Source organism: Anopheles arabiensis, chromosome 2 (genome assembly GCF_016920715.1).
Source record: "Anopheles arabiensis isolate DONGOLA chromosome 2, AaraD3, whole genome shotgun sequence".
Lineage (NCBI taxonomy): Eukaryota > Metazoa > Arthropoda > Insecta > Diptera > Culicidae > Anopheles > Anopheles arabiensis.
In genome coordinates, this window is record NC_053517.1 from 93,030,627 (window position 1) to 93,058,011 (window position 27,385).

Consider the following 27,385-nt stretch of genomic DNA (forward strand, 5'->3'; position numbering starts at 1 on the left):
TCCAACCGTACGGTCGCGTTGCGTGCGTACTTTCGTGTGCGCTTTCATTTGCGCTTTCTGTGTGGTTGAAGCTTAGTTTCTTTTCTTGTGTCGTGACAGTGATTGGTTGTTTTAAAACGCATAAAGAGGTTAAATATTGTTTCATTACTTTGTTCAACAAGCCAACCAACATTTACGCCATACGATCGAGATATTCACCCAGCACCAGCATTGTAGTGTAATACTTCGCCGAGGCTTAAGAACGACTCGTTAATATTTCACGCCCGAATGGGGACGGCCGCGTAATTGGAGGTGCATAAGGGTTGCGCATCAGCTGCCAGGTGTTTTTACGCTCCCGGATTTCCCGTTGCAAGTGCTGTGTTTTGTTCGATTGCGTTTCAGTATCTGCATGTGTCTGTTTGTGAGCAAGTGCAACGTACGATCAGTTGATCAGTTTCTGTACAAAAACGAATCAAGCAGGAGCTTTTTTACACCAGTCCCTATCATCTTGCTACGAAAAACAAATCAAACAGTGATGCCTTTTTCCTTTACGACAATTCACCAATAGTGATCGCCTCCCATTCTTGCCGTCTTCCCGCTATTCCTCCTTTCTCCCTCAAACAACGTCACGGTCACCCACAGGTGCAGGCAATGAAATGAGGTTAATCAAAGCAAAACTGTGCCAAATTGGAGTCGATGGAGCTGTGGTTGTTTTTTTGCTTTCCTTCATTTCGTTGCTTCTCCAACACCCGTTCGTTTGTTTTTCCACTCCCGGCAATACGGCAAAGTGAAGGTGCGGTGGCAGTTGTGGTGGACCGGGCCGGAAGCAACGAGCGAAAGACACGTGCACGTTAGCAGCAAAAACCCGTAATTCACCACGTTTGAGCCACCGGACGAAATGGACCGGATGACGATCGGATCGGAAAATTTCGGGCTGGGAAATGTGTCAATGGGCGGGTGGGTCAACCACGAAGGTTTGGCCGTTAGATGTTACTGCGATGCAAGCGTTAAATATGGAAAAGGATGATCAAGATGGGACATCGCACACAACTGCTTATTTGGTGTAGTTTATCATTTATCTTTGGGACGGAGAATTATTAGAAAGAATAATTTTGAAGCCTTCAAACGACTCATTTCCAAATTGATTTCAATGATCTATTCAAACGTTTAATGTCGTTTCCAGCAGAATATCAAACTGTCTATTTGCTAATTGATTGATTCAAATATATTACAAGCCTTGGGTGGCAATTATCCTACAACAAATCGTTAAATAATTACATTACATCGTTCACCCATCAGCCTCAACAAGCGTTTGATTTGAAGGCAGCGAAAGCACTACCTATTGGTACACACACAAAAAAAACCCGTTCATTATCGTTTCAAACACCGATGCGAACATATTTTTTACATGGTGCAGGCTAGCAAACGTAAATATCATTTAATCTGATTGCCTGCCAAAAAAACCCTTCGTACGCGCCCGCGCTAGGAACCACACGAGCGAAGCAGAGCCGGTCAAACAGCCAGCCGCGATCGCCCAACCGTACTCGCCAGCCAGTCAACTCCGTGTTTTGTGTCGGTTCGTGTCTTAATTTCCCGTTCAAATCTTGCGTTTCGTCTTGAGGCGACCGCGCATGTTTCTTTCACCACTTTTTCACCTTCCTGGGAACGGTTTATGTGTGTGTGATTGTGGCCACTGTCAGCACGATTCACCTTGCACTCGACTAGGTACCGTCCGTGGGAGACAGGAAAGTGGGGGGCAGGTAACAGGTGAACTGAACCGGTGGTTAGCATTTTTCAAGTTCATTGCACTTCGCGTTTATTGCCATTGGATTGAAAAGGGTGTTGTTGTTGTTGTTGTTTTTCTCCAACCTTTCTTCGGTTCGGATGCTATTATGCGTGTGCTGCTAGTTCATCCATGCCGTGCGGAGGGCAAATGGCGCTATTTCCCGTGGTAGTAGCCGCACAACACGGCGCAGAAGGGACGGAAACCCCCTTACTCTAACCCTTCTCGTACATCATGGTGATCATGGTGAGCTTTTCCCTTTTCTGTTTCCCCCGAGCAAACCATTTCTAATGCCCGTGCTAAAGGGGTTGAGCTTTTTTCTCTCTCTCTCGGTTTGTGTGGTTAATTCTCATGACAAATTGCAACGGGCAAAAGGCGCCATTTGTTGCGCGCAAGGGTTGTTAAATAAAAGGGCTCATTGATGGCTAACATTCTGCAACTAATGATGATGATGATGATAAGCGATGGAGGACGGTACGGAGAGTGAGATGTTGGATCCGGATCGGCGCCCATGTTTGCGTTGATGATAATGTTTTGACGGCAAATTTGGATGATGATGATGCTACAGATGATACAGAAAGAGTTGTTAGACCATTTTTTTTAAACGAAATACATTTTTTGGTAGAAAATAGCATAATGATACAATGTAATAAGTCTTAGGTAGCTATTGAATTTCATGATTAATTTTATCCAAAAATTAACATTTGAACTCGCAGTGATTATTGATCAATTTAACAATCATTGTACTATATCATCAAATTGAAATCTTAACGCTCGTTGAAAATTTACAAACTTTCATGAAAATGCATCCTTTACAGAGAAGTCTCACAAAAATGATCACATGGGGCATACAGCTTAAAGAGAAATTCAACTCAGAAAAACTAATTAAACACGTTGCTAGGGCTAAACCAGGAAGCTTGTATGCTTGATTGACCTATGTAGCGCTAGTGTAGCTTTAATGGAACCGTTAAAGTGTTGAGCTTAAAGAAACAATTAATCTTGAAGACATTGTTAATTAACGAGACATCATAATCTGAATGCACAGACAGTCTTTGGATAAGATTTTTGTTAATTTTTGTTGGGACTTTCATACAAATATATGCTTAGATTGGGTTAAAAAAACAACTTTTTAACATCCCTGCTTGTTGAAAAGCTTGTTAAGCAGTAAGTGGTCAACGACTGAATTCCAACTGCATCAAAATAGGTCGAAAATTAAGTTTACAACAGTCAAGACACTAGCACTTACAACACATTTTCTAACTCTTTTCGATAAAACACAGAAAGCACAAGGCTAAATTAAAACCTCAGAAATTGGCAAACGAACCCCAACTGTCCAAATTTTGGTTCCGATCTCTGCAGATCATCATGATCATGATAAAACATTCAAAAACAAAACAAAACAAAACATCAGTTAAAGAGCGCTCACATAACACATTTCAATCGCATCAGTACTTCAGTGCTTCGCCGCTATCACTCTTCCAAAACGCTAAAATCTTGAGCAACACCTTTCTTCCTCGGTACACCCGCCCAAGGTTTAACCTTCTCCCGCAAATAAAAACACAATCTCACCCAATGCACCCTGACCTGCAATCGACAGCCAGGGCGAGTTTTCACCGGGGCAAAACGGGCCCAAGCTAACCAGCGCGTAACGGACCCGCTCGAGAGGATGCAGGAAGAAGGCCGGTGCGTTTAACAAATCCCACTCGTCTCTCCCTGTTCCCCAAGCGCTGTCGAGCCTGCGTTGCCAGCGTACACAGTCCGCCCGACAGGCACCTTAAAAACCGTACGTAACGTGCTCACGTAAAAGAAGCACTGCATATCAAGCGCGGTCGCCGTATCTTTGTGCGCTGCTGCTCCTTCACCGCTCACGATCAGAATTGAGCCAACGTGAAATTACCCAATCCTAATGCGGGAATTACCTGCCCGCGTGTACTGGCAATGCACCAACACTGGCAAGAGTAGCAGGAAGTACTTCTGCACCGCTGCACGTACGGTTGGCGCACCTTGTGGCGCTCGTAAACTGCGCAACCAACACTGGCCGGGCGCATAATTTGCGATTCCATTCCGGGCGCTTCAATTTCGGTAGGAGGCCCCAAAAACCTCCCCTTGCCCGAGACGTGTGCAGAAAGCAAATAGAGGGGAAGAGGAAAAGAAGAAGAAGAAGAAGAAACCAGCATGCCCGGAAGAGTGTATTCGACGTTTGTGTAACGCGCGCTTCTGGCGGCGGGTGATGATAGCGGACCGACGGTGTCGCCCCTAGTATCTTCAAACTAGATCCAGTACGTCCAGAAAATTGTGGTTGTCTGCATGTTACAGAAACTGTGCCCTCACTAACCGTTTGAGTGCGAGTAATTTTCACTTTACGATCGTACTAAAAAAACAAAACCCCCAACACAAACATTAAAGTGGTACGCACGGGCCGTACCAAACCTGCCTTCCACCGCACTGTCCCGCAGGGTTCACTTTCCAATCATCGATCCAGTTTTTCGCACCGATCCTGGGCCCGCTTTCCAGCGGTAGATAACTTCCTGTAAAATAAATCAACCGACTGGAACCGCAAAACACATGTACCAGGCAAAACCAAACCAACGCCCGGCAGACTTTGCGTGCGTCAATTAGAAAGCCACCAAAAGGCACAGGCAAATGTCAACGATACGATTGCCGTCGGCGGGCAAGGGGAACGCAACGGGCAGGTGTGGTTTTGTGTGAGGTAGGTTAGGTTTCGCTTGATCTCCTGGGGGAGAGGAACTGCGGGAAAACTGTTAAGCTTGGCCACAGTTTTTAACGGCCAGCAACAACGTAGTGTCATGACAGTACGGCCAACCTGCTTCGTCTACGTTTTTGCCAACCATCTCGCGGTATCTCGGGTAATAGGATGCGTGTGACAAATCACTGTGCCACGACACTGGAATCGAAAGTGTGACTGCTTCCGCTGGCAGACTGCTCCGTTGATCGAACTTGATTGAGTTTGTTGCTCAGGGCGGGAGGATTAATTGGGAGTGGGATTACGGTGAACCAATTCCGCCTACCGACGGAACTGGGTCTTGCGAGGTGATGAAAGTTGACTCTAGCCAGGACCTGGGTATGAATAATTGGAGCTCCAACGATAGTGGAGAAAACTTCAGTCATGCTTCACACAAAGTAAATAACGCCACAGAAGCAAGGAATGCGAAAACACTTTTATCTATTGGGGGCTAACAGGTTGATAGCAGCTGGGATTATACATTGAAAGTGCGTTTATGAAGTGGCTATTTTGATCATGCCATATCTCACTTGCAAATAATCGTGTTATTAATATCGTATCCTGCTGCTTTCCAATCTGTAATCAAGACCATTACAGGAGGTAAAGACAATACAGGATATCGGTCAAGTGATTAAGTCACTGATAGCCTTAAGCTCATTAGTGCAGCTAATGTAGGCCTAGATCAAGTAATACTAATGCGCTGAATAATAATAATAATGATAATAAGAAGAGCAAAACATTCTTTGATCAACGACATCTGTTGCCTGAGTAACTTGGGTAAAAGCCCCATCACTGTTTCAAAACATACATTATCCGCGTGCTTGGTGTATGCGATATTAGAAAACATGAAAAAAACTTAAGGATATGATTGGACAAATTAGAGATACTTGATAATATCCTATTACGACACAACAGCAGTAATTGTTCGACATTTGTTTAACATCTGTTTAATGGAATATTTGTCTGTGACCTGTACTTACTCGCAGAATTAACTAATTGAACATAACATATGACTTTGTCCTACGACACCAACTATGACAAATACTCAGATTCTACAATATTGTCCAAAATACTTAAAACATTTGTTAGCATAATATGATGTTTTTGTGTGTTGTGCAGATTGTGCCTTTGAGATATTTTAACATCATTTGGTGCTCAAACGCTATTGTGTATATGCCCCTATTGAATGTGTCCAATGTTCAACTTATTGGAGTACCTTGTGATCGGATGATCGGTTGCTCCTTCTTCTAGGTCATACACTGGCCCAGCCAGGTTATCTTGAACTTATTCTTCAACACTCAACAAAGAATAATTGCCAGAACCAGGCCTTTTTGTTGGTGATCTTTGTTTTCTAAGGACGTAAAGGATTGTTGTTAATATTGGTTAACAACTATCTGAAGTACTGCGAATATCTGACAGCAAATGAATTACGGCTAGGATTTTTGTGGGTTTTTCTGACGTTTTTTTAATAGAGATACATTTCACCTTTGACGACAAGAAGTCAATGAGCTTTTGTTGCCGACAGTTAACTGCATTAGTTCGCCTTTCGAAGTGTACTCCGCCTCAAATCTATCTAAGTTATTTGTTGTATGTTCCGTCTATCTACACCTATCCACTGGTTTAGTTTGTTGAATATTTTCTGCGTTAAATTAAATATTAAAGACTTTCTTGTAGAAGATCTACACTCACCTGCTTAACATAAACATCTCTTAATGTATCCTGATACAGCACACCGCAAAAGTGAACATAAAGTTTCGTGAACCGCTCGTTTGCGAGCATGTGTCGGCTGCTCAAACACCTCGCGTGACCGTTCGGTGCATCGATAAGTGAACCAACAGCAAACAACAATTAGACAGAACATACAGAAACCGCAGTGCAGTGCTAGTGAAAACCACGTACGTACCACCATCACCACATCATGCAATCTCGCGTTAAGCTAACGCTGGTGGTCGTTGTCCTTTGGGCAAGTGTACTGCTCCATCATAGCCGTGCCGCACACGCGTCCACCGACTCCGGCCTGCCCGACTTCGAGCTGGACGATGGCAAGGACGAGGCGGACGACGAGTACTACTACGTGAACGACGGGACCGATCAGCAGATGCAACCGTCGCACAAAATCATCAGCTACGCTAAACCACCACCGCCACCACCGTCTGCGCCGGACGCCGGCCAGCTGGATGCGAGCGAACCGTTCCTGATGGAGGACGACGATACGAGCTTCGAGGTGATGGACGATGTCGACTTTGTCGAGCAGGGTCCGGCCATGGACTTCCAGCGGAAGGCGGAGCGGATGAAGCGCATCATGCTGAAAGCGTTCGCCAACCGGGAGTTTCAGCGGAAGTTTGGCGAGGTGCTGCCGCTGCTGAAGGTGATGTCCAAGACGCAAAAGTCGACACTGGCTGCGCTGATAACGGCGCAGGTCAACTCGCGCGACGGCCACACACTGTCGCTGGAGCAGGTGAGTCAAAAGGGATGAACGGCAAAGTTTTGCAGCGTAATGGTGGGAATGAGATATTATCATTGCTTTTGTGATAACTAAGAATGAATCATTTGAGGGGCTTTGCACTGACGGTATTTTTAGTGGAGCAGAAGGCTAGGAAAAAGAGGTGAACATTGCAGGACTAGTATTCCTACCTTTAGTTTGATGCAATAAGTAAGCGCTTGGCTTTTAGACAAAAATGAAATTTATCAACAATCCATGTCATTCTTTCGTTTGGGAATGGATGGAAATTGTATAGAGCTTAAATTATTCACCAATGTGTGTAAATTCGTTTGGTAATGAGTAGCACCGTCAACTAACTGAAATTGACCACTCTTCCTGCAATCATTTGCACTTATTTCGCCACCATGCGACTAGGTTTAAAAGAGCCATTGCTGTTACATCTCAGCATTGGGTCTAAACTACACTCGTGGCCACATGATCCCAATCGGTTAATGCACTTGTCTTCATCGTCTAATAAGAATGATGTCCGAACGCCACTCTTCATTATTCTGGTGTCCTTTCCGAAAAGTTGCCTTCGTTAAATGTCTTAACGAATAAGGTTATATATTATTCGTTTATCACGTCAATTGAGATGATATTTCCTTTATTTCCAACTAATAATTGCATTTAATTGCTTGAGGGGATGTTAGCTTTGCATTAATTTTGGCACGCAAAAGTGATCAAATATCTACTCAACCTTAGAATCAGATAGGAAACAAACCATTATATGCATATTTTGCAATCGACGAACCATGAGTATGGTTCTTTTAACAAACTTCCTTGTCAGTAGGATGCTTTTTTGTCCAAGAAGACGCGTCGAAATTAAAGTCTACGAACTTCCTCCAACCGATATGATTGTATCTGAATCATTTTACTGTTTAATTCTAACCGAAGCCTCTGCATTGTGCTCTATTCTTCTGTTGATCCCTTTATATTAATAAAAACATCATTTTGTTCAATATTTAAAACTTCACAATACTTTATGTATTTATCAATTTACCACATTTAAAGTCTCAAAATCCTTCTGCTTCTCTGAAGATTTGCAATGTATTATCTGTCTGACATGATGCCGTATTTCTACCGTAATGCACACTCAAAAAAATACACACATCACCTTTCTGATTCATTTGCCACATATTCTGGTGTGGTGAAATATTCGCTAATACCGCATGCTTAATCGGGATTTTCGGTGCAGTGGAAGGAGCACCCGGCAGTCCCCAGTGCATTACACATGTGTTTGTCGGTGTCAGCTTATCAGCTGGAAATGAAAGTAATGTACGCCAATTTTTTTTCCCTTGGCATGCCCAAGGTAATCGTAGTCTTCCCGGCACAGCTCACCTTCCAAGGGTAGTCGATTGGTGCGGAACGTTTCAGTTTGTCCGTGACCGTCGACCGCGTCCAACATGGTAAAGTGTGTGCTTCTCTGCCTGCTGGTGGGCCTCATTGGCAGCCAGGCCCAAACGCCAACCCTGCTCCGCGACACCATCTGGGGCGAGTTTCCCTCAGTGGTGCGGGTGAAAACGCCGCGCGAAAATCAGTTCTGCCTCGGCACGGTCATCAACAGCAACCACGTGCTGACGTCCGCCTTCTGCGTGCTTAGCTACGATCGGATGCGCATCTTCCCGGCCCGGCTGGTGCGCGTGATTGGTGGTGACATTAGTGTGACGCCGGCCGCGATCACCCGGCAGACGCGCACCGGGCAACACATCTTTGTGCACGAAGACTACCGACCGCATACGTACGAGAACAATCTTGCCATTATTCGTGTAAGTAGTGCCAGGCAGTGAGTGTGATCGGCGTCGATCAATGTAGCTCTCTGTCGCTCTTCTCGCCGCACAGCTTGCCGAACCCTTTCACCTGCCGAGCAATGCGATCGAGGAAGCCGTGATACGGATGCGCATCGTGCCCGAGCAACATCCGTGCGATGTGGTGACCTGGTACAGGGCACCCGGGACGGAGGGTAACCCCAGCCAGGAAATACCACGCCAGCAGGCGTTCAACGTGAACATCCGCAACCGGGATGTGTGTGCGGCGGAACGGCGCACCGAGTTCACGCTCGAGGAAAACTCGCTCTGCACGTACACGACTACCGCGATCGGTGTCGTGCAGGGCGATCCGATGTTCTGTGACGGTGAGCTGACATCGATTCAGTCGTACGTGTTTCTTCCTCCGGTGACCGGGCAGCCGCAGCCGCAGCCGCAGAGTCAACCGAATCTGGTATCCACCCAGGTGCGGTTCTACCTGCACTGGATACACACGCAGCTGAATCGTACCCAACCGATGCCGGGCGGGTGGAATCCGGTAGAGTACTAGCAGGAGCAGGGGATGAAGTTTAAGATACAATAAAGCTGTTTTTTGCCTTGCACGGTTTACTAGCAAAATTGTCCCACATTGATCAAGTGCTTTGGCTCCGCGTTCGTGCTCGAGTTCCATATGCCAAAGGGGAAAAGTAACATTATCGTGTGATGTTTTAGTGATTAGATGATATCTGACTCGAATCCCACAAAGTCAGACATTTTTTTGTGTTTCGTTCCTCAAACTTTGTTGTTTCTATTCGTTGGAATACGATATCAGACTATGAACTACGTCTAACCTTATCGCTCGATACAACCGAACAGTTGGGATTAGCGCACCTGACATGAAACTTTTATGATAAAGTGTTTCACTTTTTGGCTACAGTTATGTGCGTTCAGGCAGCTAAAGCAATGCAAGATTGTCCGAATTCACTTCAGTCCGACGACCGTAGTCAAACAGTGTCGACATCATGGGAAAAGCAGTGCTCACGTCGATTGTTCTGCTTGGAGCCATACTTAGCTGCCAAGCTCAAACCGAGACCGTAGTTCGGAACGTAGGATTTGGTGAATATCCTTCGGTAGTGTTTGTCAGCACTCCGCGCCATCAGCGATGCATGGGCACGGTGATCAACGCCAACCACGTCTTGACGTCCGGTACCTGCGTCATGACCAATGGACAGGCTAGAATTTATCCGGCACGTTTAGTGCAAGTCGTTGGAGGAGATCTGTCCGTTATCAATCCGGTCGTCACTCAACAGACCCGCGTGGCGCAGCACATTTTCGTGCATGAAAACTTCCGTCCTCATTCAAACGATAACAATATCGCTATTATACGAGTAAGTTACAGTAACAGCTACAGCTATGGAAAGAGCTAATGGGATGGAATGGCTTTTGGGGTGTTTGTCTCTACAGCTGGCCGAGCCCTTTCACCTGCCCAGCAACGGCATTGAGGAGGCACACATTCGGATGCGCATCGTACCGCAAGGGCATCAGTGTGATGTTGTGAGAGCGACTTTAACTGGCAGTCCCGTTCTGCAGGCCTACAATGTGCAGATTCGTAACCGAAATCTTTGCAACAGCTGCTGTCATCAATTATTTCGAGATGAAAGTAACATTTGCACTGAGGAAATCACCATCAGTGACAGCCTGTTGCAAGGTGATTCGATGTTCTGCGATGGAGAGTTGACGGCTATCGCGGCCACCAATGTTAACACTGGTCAAATACGACGCTTTCATTTCAACCAAGTACGATTTTTCACGCACTGGATACAACAGCAGCTAATACGTACGCAACCGATGCCGGAAGGATGGAGTCCAAATGGCGTGCAGATAACGATGAATAATGAATAACAATAAAAAAATACGAAAAACAATAAATTTAATCTGAAGTGTACCCTAGTTGTTGAAATAGTATTTAAGAGGGAAGCATGTTTTGTGTAGGAAACGGTTTCGTCTGGCCTTTTAGCAGACGCTCACCTTAACTTATCTGAACTAGGGTATGGTTTCTTGACATTACAAGTTTTAATTTATGACTAGCAATCAAAAGGCACTTTGCCCGCCATCGGTAAACTTTCGTACAGCCGTAAACTCTATGATAAGCAGTTTCCCATCTATCGATGTTATCAATCTAAATGCGAATTACTACCAAACCCATTCTAGTACTAATAATCATTCAGTTTGCAGCAACTACTCATACAGTGTCGATATGATGGTAAAAGCAATGCTCACGTCGATTGTTCTGCTTGGAGCCATACTTGGCAGCCTGAGTCAAGTCGAGGCCATAGATTGGAACGTTGTTTCGGTGAATATCCTTCGGTAGTGTTTGGGCACGGGTTTTTGACGCACTAGATACAGCAGCAGTTAAATCGTTCCCAGTCGATGATAGAATTCAAAAAAATATGAAAAAATGTCTGGTCTACACTAATGACAGCTAACTTCAGAAAAACCTACCTAATTTATAAATTGATATAATAGCAGTGAATAATAACCGTTGCTATCAATGGCAGATAAACCCGCAAACTAATGGTAGCAATATTTGTTAATCTTCCTTTTTGTTGGTATCTGGTGCAGACATATTATCAAGCAGTCTTGCTACAGTGTTTAGTCGTTTTATTAACATTAAAGAGACAGCAGACCACATGACCACTAAAGCATAAACTTGGAGAAACCAATTAAAAAAAGCGCTTAACGTTAGGCTTGATACGAACTCAAACAGCATACATTTTGTGCTATCACTACGTCATCCACCACGATTTAATCACAGCGAAATGTGTGCATTTAGCACAGAGAGTAGCACCAACGAGACTTTTGCGATACTTATAGAGCCCTGCAACAATCTGTCGTTGCGCATTGCTTCAGTAGCTCGAAGGACCTACGGGACCTCCAAACATACCGGATAAAGATACTTCAGAACAGATTGAATCACAAAATAGTTAAACTGGGAATCAGTTGAGGATTAAAAGGCTGTGTGTGTGACACTAGAAAGCTGCTTTTGTGCCATACCGAATGTTCCGTTCTTTACACTTACCATTTTTACCTACATGATAAGCAAAACAAAGCAAACACTGTGAACTTTAAATCATAACGATATCTGTTTTAACTTGAATGCCATGTCTATGATAAGCAGTTTTCCAGCTATAGATTTTATCGAACCTATCGAAAGCTATCTGCTACCAAACTTCCCCTTCAGTTTGCTGTAACTAGCCATACAGTGTAGACATCATTATGAAGGCTGCGTGCGTTACAATAGTGCTCCTCGGCACCATTGTTAGTAGTTTGGCCCAAACCGTCGTTCGGAACGTAGAATTTGGTGAATACCCTTCGGTAGTGTTTGTCAGTACTCCACGCGATCAGCGATGCATGGGCACGTTGATCAACGCCAACCACGTCTTGACGTCCGGTACCTGCGTTATGACCGACGGGGCGGCTAACATTTATCCGGCCCCTTTAGTGCAAGTCGTTGGAGGAGATCTGTCCGTTCCCAATCCGGTCGTCACTCAGCAGACCCGCGTGGCGCAGCACATTTTCGTGCATGAAAACTTCCGCCCTCGTTCAAACGATAACAATGTCGCTGTTATACGTGTAAGTAACATTCACAGTTCCAGCTATGGAAAGAGCTAATGGGATGGATTGGCTTTTGGGGTGTTTGTCTCTACAGCTGGCCGAGCCCTTTCACCTGCCGAGCAACGCCATTGAGGAGGCACACATTCGGATGCGCATCGTACCGCAAGGGCATCAGTGTGATGTTGTGAGAGCGACTTTAACTGGCAGTCCCGTTCTGCAAGCGTATAATATACAGATTCGCAATCGAAATCTTTGCGATGATTGTTGTTTCCTGTGGATTAGAGATGAAAGTAGCCTTTGCACTGAGGAAATCACCATCAGTGACAGCCTGTTGCAAGGTGATTCGATGTTCTGCGATGGAGAGTTGACGGCAATCGCAGCCCACACTGCTAGTGATGGTCAAATAAGACGCTTTTATTTCAACCAAGTAAGGTTTTTCACGCACTGGATACAGCAACAGCTCATTCGTACGCAACCGATGCCGGAAGGATGGAATCCGAACGATTATTGAGGGAAGATACATATGTAATAGACGGTACGTTTCAATTACAACATTTGTATTTCAAGTGATTTGTAATAAATGTAGCCCAGCAAACATGAAATATGTGTGTCGAATTTAATGGAATAATAATTGTTACGTTATTCAGTACCTCAAATAAAGAAAGAGAGAAAGAGAGTATAGCACCAAGTTGGGTATCTATTTGTCAGAAATCACTAAGATATTTTTATAATTTTGTAGCATATTTTAAGGCACTGATAGTTATCATGGATTTCCAATTGAAGTAAAATGCAAACTGAAAGCAAAGTCATCAAATCATCAAACTATGGACGAAATTAAACACCTCTCAATAGTCTACTCCAGAGCGACGTTCCGACAGTCTAGTATCAGATATGCTAACTACTGAAAGCCCGAACGTGGTTTGATTCCCATGCAGATCATCGTGCTTTGGTTCCCCAGATTATGAACTTGGCTGTTAATTGACGAGATCAACTTCTAAATTGCCCTTCCAGATGAAACAGAAGCAAAAAAGAACTCTTACAAGCAAACATTTGTAGCACACTCTCACAAACAGAAAATCCGCTACTTTATGCTCATGTAAACACACACATCCCAAAACACCCTTTTCCAATGATCAAACAAGCAACAGTTTTATTCGAACATCAAATCCCCATCCCCCCCGCTTTACAATGGCTGCGGCGGAGTCCAGCCCGGTGGCGGATTGTCCGTGCGCGTAAACTGCGTCTCGATCCACTGAGTGTACTGCCGCACGTCCATGTACACGCCCGGCTGATTGGCGACACCGCATCCCATGCCGAACGCCAGCACACCGGTCAGCCGCCCATTGCAGTACAGCCCACCGCCCATATTACCGCGACACACCGCATTCTGGCTCTGGGCAAGCGCACCGGCACAGATCATCGTCTGCTGCACCCGGTTGTTGTGCACGTTCGCCGCATTGCACGAAACCGTCGCCAGGATGGGCTGCGTAACGACAAACTGATTCGGACGCACGACCGCCGTCACCTGGTTCTGGGTGGCGCCCCAGCCCGCAAACACACACTGCGTATTGTCCGCCAGGATGCGCGCATTCAGCAACGCCGGCTCGATCGTGTTGTGGAACTCGGGGAACGGCACATCCACGCGCAGCACCGCCAGATTGTTCCCGTCCGTCAGCCGGTTGTAGTTCGGGTGGACGTAGCTGCGGATCACCTGGCGCACCTCGCGCCTCGTCGACACCGGCACGATGTTAATGTCGCCGGCGATGACGCGCAGCCAGAACGGGTTGATCATCACGAAGGTGGTCGGGTTCATGACGCAGCTGGCCGCGGTCAGCACGTGCTGCCGGTTCACCACCGTACCCATGCAGTTCTGGGGGATGTACGGCGTCTCGATGATGACCGCCGACGGGTACTGGCCGAGCAGGGTGGCCGTGCCGCCCGTGACGCGTGGACCCGCCTCGTCCGCGGGCAGGGCCTGGGTGCTGCCGAGCAGCGCCAAGAACGCTAACACTAGTGCAAACTTTGCCATTTCGTCTTTTGATCCGTTCGGTGCCGATGCTGAACGTTAACTGACCGCTGGACGTGGAGTTCTACGTTTAAGCAAGCCAACGGACGTAGGCAACGACACAGGCCCATGAATCACTGATTACACTGACACATAAATCAGGTTATCTTATCGAGGTATTTGGGCAGCTCGAACGATGTCTGCAAGTGGCGGCGAGATAATAGACACCTTAATCTCAATTCCCGGCGACTTCCGACAGACTCCTCGTCAGAATTTCATTTCCCTGAAGTTCACCACGCGGGGATCGATATCTTGTGATAGTACGAGTGCAATCGGGAGTTTACAGTAACGTTGGAAGGCTTTCGGACCCAGTGTCTTGCAAGTGTCCGTTCGCAGCGCATCGCAATCATGAAACATACCACCGTGTACTCCCTATTGGCGCTAGGTAGGCTCTCATCAAACGCTTTCCACACAAAACGCGCATCGATCTCCTACGAATTGTCTCTCGTTTAAGCCCTTCTGCTCGCCACCACCGTCAGCGGCCAGCGGTACACGCTTGCCGAACAAGAGGAAGGCTACGAACCTTTCCTACCGTTCATTGCCGGCGGCACCAACGCCGTCAATGGACAGTTTCCCTCGATCGTTGCCGTGGGGCTGCCAGCCCCACCGAACAACGCCTTCTGCGGTGGCGTCATCCTGAACGAGAACCACGTGCTTACCGCCGCTCGCTGCGTACTTACGCCCCAGAACACGCTGCTCTTCGCGAACCAGCTCAACATCCTGTCCGGTATGCTGCAGCTGAACTTCGGCGCACCGCGCATCGGCATCACTGCCGTGTACGTCCACCCGCAGTACAATCCGTTCACGTTCGAGCACAACATTGCGGTGCTGCGCACGAGCTCCAACTTCTTCTTCCCGGTCGTGCCGGTGCCGAACGTGGACTTTGCCCAGTTCTACGAGGAGATCGCATTCGACGGCCAACCGTGCCAGGTGGTGGGCTGGAACAACGGAACGGCCACACCGGTGCAGCAGTTCATCAACGCTCCCATCCTGAACCGTGACACGTGCAATGGGCTGGCGGTGCATTTGGGCAACATTCGCGAGTCGATGGTGTGTGCCGGGGCGACGAATGCGGGACCGGGCGTTTGTGCCAGCAATCTCGGTACGGGACTGTTCTGCGAGGGTCGTCTCGCCGGCATTCTGTCGACGGGGCTGGGCTGCGGACAGGCGAACAATCCGGGCGTGTACACGCAGATCCGGTACTATCTGCCCTGGATTCGGGAGCAGTTCTCGCGGCAGGATATTCCGCTCGGGGGTACTTCGCCGATTCCGGTGATGTAAGTGTTTGTGATTTTGGAAAGCATTTTGGAGAATAAAGCGAAAGAGTTTAAACTGTAAAGCAATCTTGTTGGGAATTACTCTGCATTAGGGAATAAGTCTTATATTTGACACAAGATCCAAAATTCAGCTTAGGAGTAGACATAGATTGTGCCTTCTCAGCTTAAAGTCTGTGGAAGATTAATGCTTTCTCGAACGTTCAGACGTCTCTTCAGTTTGAATGTCTTCCTACGGTGCAGTTTCCCACGCTGTATTTGCGATTTGACTGGCCAAAGTTTCTAAGATGGAGGATCAAACAAATATGTTACGAAAACCGATCAAAGCAGCTCATATTTCATCATTTGATGTCATTTGGATCATTTGGATATTCCATAGTATCACGTTTAGTTGCTGTACGAAGAATGCCTCTCTAAGCTGTACATTCCTTCGAGGTTCATCGTTGTGAGATTTCCATGTTTTTTTGGCTGGAAACATTCGATTTCCACACAATAACTTTGGAACTAACTGCCTACATTATTCCAAAAAAGATCTAAGGTCTAGGACCTAGGATCATTGTTAAGGTCATCTCTTTCGTTGACAATCGTTTCATGATTTCTCTTGAAGATCACTTTGCATCTCCAACTCCAATAGAGATCTCCCATGAAAAAACGTAACACAAACGATGTTCAGCCTGTTTGCCTCTTTATTAATCTCTTGAGTCCCCACCCATTACAACACTGCCGGCGTCCATCCGGCCGGCTGTCCCTGCGTCTGGTTAAACTGCCGTTCGATCCAATCGTTGTAGAATCGCACCTGCGTAAACACTGGCGGATTGTTGGCAGCACCACAGTTCAATCCAAACGACAGCGTACCAACCAGGGCCCGCTCACAGTAAAGCCCAGTACCGGCATTTCCGTTGCACGGTGCCGCATTGTTCGATCCGCCCGTGTTGCCTGCACAGAGATGGCTTTCCAGCATCCGACCGGCATGCATGTTGGCCTGATTGCACATATCGCGATCGTTCACCGTCATCGGCAGGAAGCGTTGCAGCACGTTGACCGGCGCATTAAGGGCAGCCGTCGTTGCACCCCACCCAGCAAACTGACAGATGGCACCGTTCGGTACGATCCGGCGCGTCCTATTAGCCAGATTGATCGTATTCGACGGTAGGTCGTACGGACGGTCCAACCTCAGCACCGCCACATCGTTCTCGAGCGTACGAATGTTAAACTGCGGGTGGACGAAGATGTGCGACACCTTGCGCGTCTGTCGGCGGGCACCGACCGGGGCCAGCGCAATGTCACCGGCCCGGACCGTGATCCAGTACGGGTCGATCAGCCGCTGGTTAGCATTGAACACGCACTGAGCCGCGGTAAGGACGTGCTGGCGGTCGACAACTGCACCGCCGCAGTGTACATTGAAGGTGGTGTTAATCGAGACGGCCGACGGAAACTGGCCCCAGGGTGCGTTCGTACCGCCGATCAGTCGAGGTGAGCGATCCTCCGGCTCGACATTATCTGCCCGAATGCACGGGAGGGCTGGCAGAGAAAGAGAGAGAGAGGAAGGGAAAAAAAGACATTCAAGTGAAAGGTCACATCATGCGGATCGTTTAGAGTAGTGCCCGAGGATCTTACCAACTGCCAAACAAAGTACAAACACTGTCCACTGCATTGCTACCGAAAGCTAGATTGATACTAAAGCGCGAAACCTGCCAGCATTCAATCGGGACGTCGTCTTATCGTTTGCTGCCCGGCTTTTTTTCCTCTTTTGATAACCCATACCAACCAATACCCATCAACGAAGGAAACGGATTACATTCCTTTTATCTTGCAAATCTCCTTCCGTCTGCCAACGGTTGATAGCAGTCGGTAGTGATTGTGCATAAATCACGCACGCTGGTTACGAAACGTCCGTCCTTCCTGTTGTTTTGTACCGGGGGATCCGACACAATCCAACACAGGAGGATGCACTGATTGTTTTTGGCAGGTCGGTATTGCACCACAACAGACCGTAGCTTCGGCTGATTAGATATACCGGTAGCGGCGATAATTTGTGGCAGTAGATTAATAGACCGGCATGATAAGGATAAGAATGCTATCAGCGCGTGTGCTTGAGTATGTTGTGGTTGCGAATGCACCGTAACACATTTCCTTACGCAATAGTATTTTTTGGAGAAGCATTGTTTATTGTACCGGACTGCATATGGTACAGGAAATTACATGCCAATATTAATCAGCTCACAGCGCGCCGACGACGTGAATTAACTCGTATTTTGATCGATGAGCGAAGTTACTCTTGCGACGACGGTTATGATATGAGATCTTTGGCAAGGCATTATGCCACACGGAAGGAATGTAGGCGCTAGAAACAGTCGATTTCTTCCCTATTCATTTTCACATCTATTGACAGATTTGATCCTCAAACAGGACTAGTAGGGGTATTCTAAATTACCCTACAATTAGACGTATTGGCATCTTGTGAATAAGATATTGTTCATCAAATTGCGTGCCTCTACGAAGATCCAATCTTGGTTTTACTCGGTTATTACTCGTGGAATATGCTACATGCTCTTTTGCACGATTTTCTGATCTTACCAATTTTAAAAATGTTAGTTTATCTTCGTTCATCTAATGCTGTGTTGTTATCCTCATGACCTATCCTCTTGATTTTCGAAATTCTACTCTTAACTATTCAGTAATATACGTTATGTAGAACAAATATGGCAATTTTTTGCTATGAAGCAGCAGAATTAAAAGTCTTAAACTGTGTTTTAGCTAGATGCAAGGAAAAAAAGGATGCTATCGTTAGTGTTCTTAAGCTAATTTCACCGTTTCTAGTAAGATCTAATATTGGAGAGAATATCTAAGCATGAATTTGACACTGAGAAGAATAAAGAGATGAACATATAGAGACGAACTTCAATAGACAAGTGAAGTTTGCTGTTTGGAAGTCGTTCTTCGACCTGAGCGATATAGTTGCTGTCAAACACATGCGCTAGCTCAGAGTCTATCTTGATTACTGAAACGAAATATGGAGCTCAAGTAAAGATAAACTATGTTTCATATGATAATATAAATGCAAATCAAAATGTTGACAAGTACATTTGAGAACGTTTTTAATTTACAGTTGATGTCATTCACTTGTTGACTAGCTGGAGAAGGCTGCAATGTCTTTTATACTTCCTGATATATTTAAATATGTACCAAATTAAGTTGCCAGGTACAAATAAGATGAGTAATTCTTACTTCATTTTAATCTCTCGTGAAGTTTTCATTTTTTCCAAAGTTGTTTACATCAACTGATTACGGACAAAGTCTCTAGAAATCCAAAGAGAATCTTAAGCATAACTTAACATGCATTCTCACTGCTCAAGCTGCGGGACCTTAACGATCTTGCTCAGATCCTAACTGTACTTCTTGACAATTTAGCCAAACTGATCATTCAATTCATCGCCATTGACACACCTCGTAATTGAATTCGAGTTTGTAATACGAAAACTCATCCACAAATAACAGCGTCCGAAAAATCAAACATTCATCGCCCACCGTAGCAAATTCCTTTCAAATAAAAACATTCAAAAGCGCACGCCCACCAGGGAAGCGGCAGAAGCACAAGCGCGCATCATTAATGTTCTGTGCAGCTCCCGCGGTGAGCTACTCCGTACGTTGAATATTCATTCGCTGAAGCCACAGTAGAGTGAGGGCTACAAAAAATGGCATAAACGGAACGAACGGAATGAAGGCTGAAGGTTTTGCAAATTAACAAACCACAGGCACCGATAGAGGCGAGTAGGCAACAGGCAAACCACACACAAAATAGGCGCACGCGCGCGGCTCCACCTGCTCCAACGGTAAAACCGGCACCTCAGTATATGTGCGGAATTCCACACCACACGCTTGTGCTACACATAAAAGAACCGGAATCGGGATGTTCTTTCTTCACCGGGGTTTTCTACCACATTTTTTGTTGTTTATTATTAACTGCTCTGGCCTAGTGCTCAAATTCGGTAAATTCCGTTGATTGGAAATAACAACTGCAGCCTACATTCTACAGCCTAGAACACGGCGCCATGCGTTTACGGGAGTCGCTCGGGGATTTGGGTCGAAACCATTACCGGCTGCTGTTTTATCGTCCATTTCTTTTCCACTTTTTTGTTTTTGCAGGTCAAATCGATGTTCGGTAACCGGCCGGAGCTGATTCTACCGCTCGTCTACGACATTGCCAACATGATCCGCACGGTGGCAAAGAAGGAGAGCCTGCTGCACGATCAGCAAGAGCAGCTGGACCAGGCCGATAAGGCACTGGTGGAGGATGAAGGTGTCCTGTCCAATCATCTGCTTCGCCGTAGCTTCAGCATTCGCTCCGAGCCACATGGGTTTCGGATGAATGATGCTGCACCGCCCGCCGCCGACCTGAAGGATGGACGGTTGATGGTTGACGATCAGGATACGGCTGAAGTTAAGATCATCTCCACAGAATCGACAGCCAACAACGCCACCCAGGAAGAGACAGTCGGCCGTTCAGCCCGTAGTGAACCACAGCCCTTCTTCGAGAAGCTCGTCCAAGCACTGCCCCGCTTCAACGTACAGCAAACGCACGACAAACGTTCAGACGATCGTATGACGTACCACGAGCGTAAGCTCAACATGACCGCGTTCAACGCAACCGGCAGCCAGCGGGATCAGCTCGCGATGGCATCGGACGGTCCAATCCCAGTCACCCTGCCCAAAGTGTCACCCAAACAGTCGCGCCCAGTGTCCTCGAATGCGGTCAGCGTACTACCTGCCACTACGGCCCGCCCGGAAGCAGCGCCCACCAGCGTCACCGAGGAGCATAAACTAACGCTGGAGGAAATCGAAGATCTAGCCTTCGCCGGGCTGAACGGAACGGAAGTGGATGCGTACGGTGGTGCGGCATCCACCCTGCCCGGCAATGGCACATCGGCTGACGGTGGTGGCCCAGTGGCGGAGAAGCTGATCGGTGGCCGGCAGCGACCGCCGGCACTGCACACGCTGCAGCCGAGTGAAAAGTGTGAGCACTTCTCGGGCGGTGTTTGCATCCGGGTCGCCAACTATCCCACGTAAGTGAACCTGAGCTGTCGCTTCAACTACACCACCCCCCCCTCATCTGCACAAGCTTTAAAGATCACGTGTAGTAGAAACTCGATCACACCAGCACGCGAGATCGCGGCGCTCTGCCCGGCGAGGGTGAAACAGTTGTAAAACAATCGAATGATAGGAGAAAGTCTTTAATAGCTGAAGCCAAGCGCATCTCACCCAATCGAACATTGGTTTGCCTTTGATCTCATTTCTCCCTTCCCCCCGCCACGAAACAAGGTGTTGAATGCACACACACACAGACACGCGGCACGGCATTCTGTGGTACGACGAACGTGACGAGCATTCGCATATTAACGGTTTGATCGACCGGAAACGTCGACAGATCTCGTTTGGTGCGCCATTACGGCGCGACGATGCGTAACCGAAAACCTCCCGAAACCGATCGATCATGGACTTACTCGGATGCTCTCCCTCCTTGATCTGATATGTGTGATCCGCACCAAGAAGCGATCGATTGTTTGCACCATGTCTGGTGGGGTGGTACGCTTTGCAGCGGAATGTTCGTTGTTTGTTGCGCAAAAGCCGTTGCGCCTAAGCCATCGATGCGCCGCTGCGGTATTAGCGTTATCGTACGCGGGTACGCAACCAAACGTTTGGCCGCGAGTGAGCGATAATTTCCGCAAGCGCGCTTTGTTGTTTTGCGTTGATGATGGGAGGTCATTTATACCCATGCCAGAAGCATGGCCATGACGTTGTAGCACACGAGCTGCCGTTAGTTTACGCTTTTTTTCTTAACTTTCTCCATCTTGGGGTAAGTTATCCCTTCTTCGTACGAACTAATGATGATCGGACATAGTGCTTTTTTTGTGGAAAATGAAACGGAAAACACGCTGATTAATTCGATCGATCTTGATTTACTTCGAAGAAGCAACTCCATCATCCCCCCAACAGCAGCGGATCAATTAGGGCTGATAGATGGGAGATGATGAGTAACCGCGCAACGGAAATAACGAAAACACCCTATTGCACTGCATTTTATTGCATAAGCGCTTAGCTGCGTGTTGGAGATGCGTCTCAACATATTAGACTGCTGCTACTGCCAGCACAGTCAAACGGTTGGGGCGGCGGTTGGAATTTTTCATCTCGGATTGCACGTACGTCATCCTGGGGGTTTGAGTGCGTGTGAGTTTCTTCATTCCAATGCGAATCTTTGTAGAATGTACGGGAAGATTGAATGAATCATAAGATCAGATGAATGATTCTGGAATATTCTACCTGATGTAACCTGATGTTTGATAATGATCGCTAACGTAGTGTTTGTGCGATTGGAGTTATATCATGGGATTGATCCAATTAAAGCAAAGCTTGGGAAATGCCCAGATATTGAACGATTCATCCTTAAAAAAAAAAACAAGAAGAAGTTGGGAAGCTAAATCAATTTCTGCTTCGTCTTTTAAACTGTTTCATTTGGTTAGCATCCTTGTGTTCCAGCTGTGTTTCAGAAGAATTAAAAATATGGCACCTTTTGAACAATAGATTGTATGTAGCTCCAATGCTCAGTATCTGTATAAGCAAACCAAACCAAAAACCTGCACAAACAATTAGAGTAATTCAATGTACACTTTTGTGTACTCTTTATGATTGAAAACACATTCATATAGGTTTTCTTTGAGAAAAACATAGAATTATTCCTGTTCTAGTAAATTTGGACTGTATATCCATGACTTTAATTCATATTTGGCGTTAAATTTTGCTCAGAAAGTACCAGTACACTAGTTCACACGCTTGGACGATAATAAACCATTGTTTTTTTTTTTTTTTTTTGAGATTCCTAGTTGTAGGAGATTTGAAACCATTTAATTAGAATTCTGCAGATTTTTAGATAAAAGTATCTAAAAATGTAAATGCATTGTCGTTACTATTAACCGTAAATTAGCTTTTTAGTTTAGTTTAGTTTAGTTTATTAATCGATGGACTTTTATTTCATCAGTACCCGTGTTAGAATCTAGTTCTCAACTTACGCGAATTCGAAGATACGCGGCGTTTCTTATTTGAATTTTTCAGCAGTTGAAGCAGTCCAAGTTGAGACCTTGAATAAAACTTGAATATTATTACATTAAGCTGAAAACATGCAAGTTTTCGGGGCATGAATTATGGTGTATAAATTAAGCAGAATATACAACCATCATCTCATACTAAAGTAATTCAACGTGAGCAGATATTCTAGGTACTCCGACATCTTGGGAACGTATTAACCGTATAACTCAGAGTTTACAGAAGATATTTTTGTATTGGAAGCATGTTGTACATCGAGAAGTGCCCATAAACCTAGGAATAGGAATCGAACGTAGAAAACAAAACAAAAACCGAACACCAAATGCTCTTTAAGACACTATTTTCCTCTTTCATCCTTCCCAACATTAAGTATCAAAATGCCTTCAAACACCCCCGAAGCGTATTAGCCTTATGATCTAACGATTCGTTGCATTTTAAACGTGACATCGAACCCTCCACCTCCCAAAAGCGTGAGTGTAAAAACACAAAACAAAAAAAAGGGCCCACCACTACTTCCGACTGCTGGACTTTCTCGTAGTTCCTCTGCAGGCGCAAAGAGGGGTGGCGCAAAAACCTCCTCAATGCGAACCCATTACCAGCCACCGTACATGGACGATCACGCACACGCATAATAATGATGACAGCCAGCCAGCCTCGATCGCAATCGGGCCGCCGCTCGGGCGATGAAACGTATGCGGAATTGGATACCACATGGGTGTTTGTGTGTGTGTGTCGGTTGGGAACAACATTAGAAACCGACCGAGCACCGTTTATTTTAACAACATTTTGTTTACCCACCCCCACGCTGGGCAGTTGCTACACTTCGTTCCAATATAATTGTTTTACATCTGCGCGTTCGACTCCAGCACGCATGCCGCTGCTGTACAGCAAAGATTGCGCGGTAGTGTAAAAAAAAATTAAAACAAATAGAAGGCAACACACTTCGACGATGGTGTCGGCACGCTCTGATGATGGTGGGTGCAGTACAGAATTGCTTACCGGCACAAACAGCAGCGGCACCGACATCCTCCCGACGAGGTTGTAAATGCGCCAACACCGTTGCGAATGTGCTCGCACAAGTCCAACGCTGCCTGCCTGCCTGATTGAGATGCTTTCGATTGGTTTTATGTTACATGGCGGGATGGGGTGTAGTGCGATCGTTACGGTGGAAATTTTAATTCCTTCGCCCGTGTTTTTCGCACCAACCGTAATAAAATAACTCTCACTTCCTGCATGGCGATGCTTCAGGGCGATGGCGATTTCCAGGCGACGCTCCATTCGAAATCGCGTACCCAATCCATCGAAGCAATCGTCGACTGACATGACATGGCAAGATGACACTTGCCGTCTGCCAGGTGTCACAGAATGTCAACAATTTAAGTAGCTCTTGATTTCCCTGCTGCATCTGCAAGCCAAGTAAACCAAAACCATTTTGGAAATGCAAATGGAAAATGAAAAATTTGGGCTCGGCTTTCCCCTTTCGAGGCTTTGCTGGACAACTTTCACCCGCAGCTAATCGAGCGACATCTTCTTCTTCCTCCTCCTCAAACCGTTCTTTTGCAGCTCCGAGATCTTGTACAGCATCACGCGTCATCGGCACGCCATCGGGGCCCTGCTGGCCGAGTACATTGACAAGGCGAACGCCCAGGACCGCACCGTGTACGAGCCGGACGAGATAGCGCAGGGCATCAACACCAAGCTGAGGTAAGCGGCCGCGTCCGACTTTCGAGTAGAAAGCAGCCGAAGCTGCTGCTACCGAATAGAAGATTTCGATTTCGTTTCTATTATTGACCTGCCAAATTATGCGCGTGGCGCGTTACAGAAAGCGAGAAGATGACCCATCCAAGTCCGGTGGCAGCATGTGCCCCAGCATCATCCGGTACGCCCGACCGCAGAAGGCCCGCTCGGCAACTGGGGAGTGGAAGTACATCGTCAACACGGGCGAACACACGCAGACGCTGCGGTTGGAGAAGTGCAGGTAAATCGAGAGCGATGGTGACGACCACACGCGTACGAACTCTTCATTCACTCTCACTTGGTTTCCGGTTTTGTTTTTGTTGTTTTCTTGCAGCACACCACAAGACTCGTGCACCTACCTGACGGACAACTTCCGGTCGCGGTGCGTGCAGATCTACAACTACCATCGCCTGCTCAGCTGGGACGCCGCCCGGGGACTGCACGTGGACATCTTCAAAGTGCCGACCTGCTGCTCCTGCCACATCGACGGCTACCGGGAAACGTTCCCACCGCTCACCAGCTACAACAGCGACTTCAAGTCGAAGATCCACGAGGACCCGAGCGAGTCCGCCTCGACCCTGATCCGCAACACGCACAGCAACCACCACCAGCAGCACCAACACCACAACCACTACTCGACGCTCCAGTTCGATCAGGTCGACGAGGAGGAGCCGGAAGATAACATCGCCTACCAGTTCTCGAACGGGTTCCAGCGCATCAAGCCACCAAAGTACGAGGGTGCGCTACATCTCCCTGCGGTGCCTCCACCGCAGCCACCACCACCCCAAGGACCGGTTGGGGCTGGGTTGGGCAAAACTCGCTTCGAACGGCCCCCGAAACATCCGGCCATCTCCAAACCGAAGCATCCACACTTTATCGCACCACCAACGCTGGACACTTACCTGAGCCCACCGCCGAACGATCTGGCGTACGGCATCCCGTTCAAGCGCGGTCCTCACTACACGAACGAGAATACGCTCAAGCGGGCGGGAAACGTCGCCGGACCTAATCGGCGACCGTTGCGCAAGACGGCCACCGTACAGCATCACGCCGACCAGAGCATTGCCGAGACGGACTCGCGCCTCAACCAGGTCGTCGTACTGCCACCGGGCAAGATGGACCTACTACCCCAAACGCAAGCGCAAAATATCATCGAAAAACATCGCCGCCGACAGCAAACTACTGTCCAGCCGCCGCTTACTACGTTGCAGCAGCAGCAGCAGCAGCAGCAACAGCAGCAGACCCACATATTCCGTATATCACAACCTTCGACACCTTCGATGGCCGTTAATCCGACGGTTCCGCTGTCCACCCAGCCGCAGCCACCGAGCACGGCCGGTACGAGCACGACCACGGTCACGTCGACCAATGGGCACCAGCGCATCAACTACAACTACCATCCGATCATCGATTTCTTCGAGGAGGAGGAAGTCCCCGATGTGACGCAGGAGCAGATCGATCGGATTGGGCTGAACAGTCACTCGTCGCTAAACAGCTGGAAACCGGTCATTACCGGTCGGCCACGGTTTCACTGACCATCACACACACACACCATGGGGAGCATAATACTCACACGATTTCATGCCCGAAACCCTTTTAGAGAGCTAGCTAATTTATAACAACGACAACAAAACAAACAACCCTACCGCGTTTAAGTGTTAAGTGTTAAGTGCAGCTATTAATTGTAGGAAAAAGTTCACTCCGGAGAAAATCCAGATCACGCTTTTGTATGTTTTTTTTCGTCGCTTTTGACCCGAACGAGGAAGAGTGGAGGATAATGAGCAGAGCTGACAAAGCGACGCGCTACCTTGCCAAGCGCATTTTCGGTATCGAAATGTAGACAAATGTATTCGTACCAGTGAATGGGACAATGATACATCTTTCTTTCGGTGAAAGATGCAGATTTAGATGGGGAAATTGCGTTACTTTTGACCAAATTTGGAAGCAAATAAAGGTATCGCTGTGATTATGAGAAAAACTGGTCTTTGATGTTGGTTGAGCGAAAGAAAATTGAATGTAAATGTTCAAGAATTCAGCCTATTAGATTCATAAAAGTGGGATGCACTCCAATAGTATTAGACACAATGGAGTGTGTCAAGAAACAAGAAACAAGGGAGTTTATTCCATAGCTATTACGCTTGAACAATCTTTAATGTTTTGAATTTTATTATGAAATTTGTCATGCGACTCCGATTTTTGTTACATCTTTTCAAAACCCAACTGTTTCCACGCGATTCTGACTCAAAATACAGTGGACCCTTTTCACTTGACACAATGCATTTTGCCAAACAATTTAGTGGTAAGTGGAATACAGGGGTTTCCAGGAGTTCTCATAACTGTGAAACACTTTATTGACTCTTTGTTATGTGAAATGAACTTAATGTAATGGGAATTGGACTCTATAGCACCCTAGTTGGACAAATGCAATAGGAATTCCCAAGGAACCTGTCCAAAAACGATGCCATAGAGTCCAATTTCCAGCAAATGCAGTTCACTTCCAATAAGAAAGTGTCAAGGAAGTGTCCCACTACTATGAGAACCCCTGAAAAACTCTGTAATAAATTCCTAAGCACACAGAATACTACGAGCGTTTGCAAAAGTTGTACCAGTGAAAAAAGAAAGAAAATAATCGCACATTTTTAGCCATTCCTAATTTTCAACAATAAATTGTCATCTTATATTATTGCATAAACAAATCATTCTCTAGACAATATTGAATTAAAATTGATTTGTTTGGTTGTTCATGTTTTGCCGAAATGTTTACGGTGGCTCAACTGCCTTTTTAAATTTTCCATCAAAAACCGTTCATTTGAAGTTTGAAGTTTGATGTGTCAAGCCAACCGCTCGGGCGATGTTTCAGGGCTGCT

At 46.7% G+C, this 27,385-nt stretch overlaps 7 protein-coding genes across 7 annotated transcripts; 5 read left to right on the forward strand and 2 right to left on the reverse strand.

The window, feature by feature from the left end:
• On the forward strand, positions 1-26,496 carry LOC120895729 (neurotrophin 1). Its single transcript, XM_040299301.1, has 6 exons — positions 1-128; positions 6,234-6,963; positions 19,830-20,746; positions 24,345-24,485; positions 24,604-24,759; positions 24,853-26,496. The coding sequence occupies exons 2-6, from the start codon at positions 6,424-6,426 to the stop codon at positions 26,051-26,053; spliced, it is 2,955 nt and encodes a 984-aa protein (XP_040155235.1). The 5' UTR covers positions 1-128; positions 6,234-6,423; the 3' UTR covers positions 26,054-26,496.
• LOC120895733 (coagulation factor X-like) lies at positions 8,344-9,374 on the forward strand. The gene is made up of 2 exons (XM_040299306.1): positions 8,344-8,753; positions 8,827-9,374. The coding sequence occupies exons 1-2, from the start codon at positions 8,391-8,393 to the stop codon at positions 9,298-9,300; spliced, it is 837 nt and encodes a 278-aa protein (XP_040155240.1). The 5' UTR covers positions 8,344-8,390; the 3' UTR covers positions 9,301-9,374.
• On the forward strand, positions 9,732-10,658 carry LOC120895734. The gene is made up of 2 exons (XM_040299307.1): positions 9,732-10,117; positions 10,194-10,658. The coding sequence occupies exons 1-2, from the start codon at positions 9,752-9,754 to the stop codon at positions 10,629-10,631; spliced, it is 804 nt and encodes a 267-aa protein (XP_040155241.1). The 5' UTR covers positions 9,732-9,751; the 3' UTR covers positions 10,632-10,658.
• LOC120895735 lies at positions 11,606-13,028 on the forward strand. Its single transcript, XM_040299308.1, has 2 exons — positions 11,606-12,362; positions 12,439-13,028. Exons 1-2 carry the CDS (start codon positions 12,006-12,008, stop codon positions 12,853-12,855), a joined length of 774 nt encoding a protein of 257 aa, XP_040155242.1. The 5' UTR covers positions 11,606-12,005; the 3' UTR covers positions 12,856-13,028.
• Positions 13,467-14,431, reverse strand: LOC120895732 (cationic trypsin-like). Its single transcript, XM_040299305.1, has one exon. The coding sequence runs from the start codon at positions 14,371-14,373 to the stop codon at positions 13,528-13,530; it is 846 nt and encodes a 281-aa protein (XP_040155239.1). The 5' UTR covers positions 14,374-14,431; the 3' UTR covers positions 13,467-13,527.
• LOC120895730 (trypsin-like) lies at positions 14,652-15,748 on the forward strand. The gene is made up of 2 exons (XM_040299302.1): positions 14,652-14,794; positions 14,864-15,748. Exons 1-2 carry the CDS (start codon positions 14,758-14,760, stop codon positions 15,688-15,690), a joined length of 864 nt encoding a protein of 287 aa, XP_040155236.1. The 5' UTR covers positions 14,652-14,757; the 3' UTR covers positions 15,691-15,748.
• Positions 16,352-17,433, reverse strand: LOC120895731 (trypsin I-P38-like). The gene is made up of 2 exons (XM_040299303.1): positions 17,301-17,433; positions 16,352-17,204 (listed from the first exon to the last, which is right to left on the reverse strand). The coding sequence occupies exons 1-2, from the start codon at positions 17,335-17,337 to the stop codon at positions 16,396-16,398; spliced, it is 846 nt and encodes a 281-aa protein (XP_040155237.1). The 5' UTR covers positions 17,338-17,433; the 3' UTR covers positions 16,352-16,395.
• Positions 26,497-27,385: the final 889 nt, after the last annotated feature.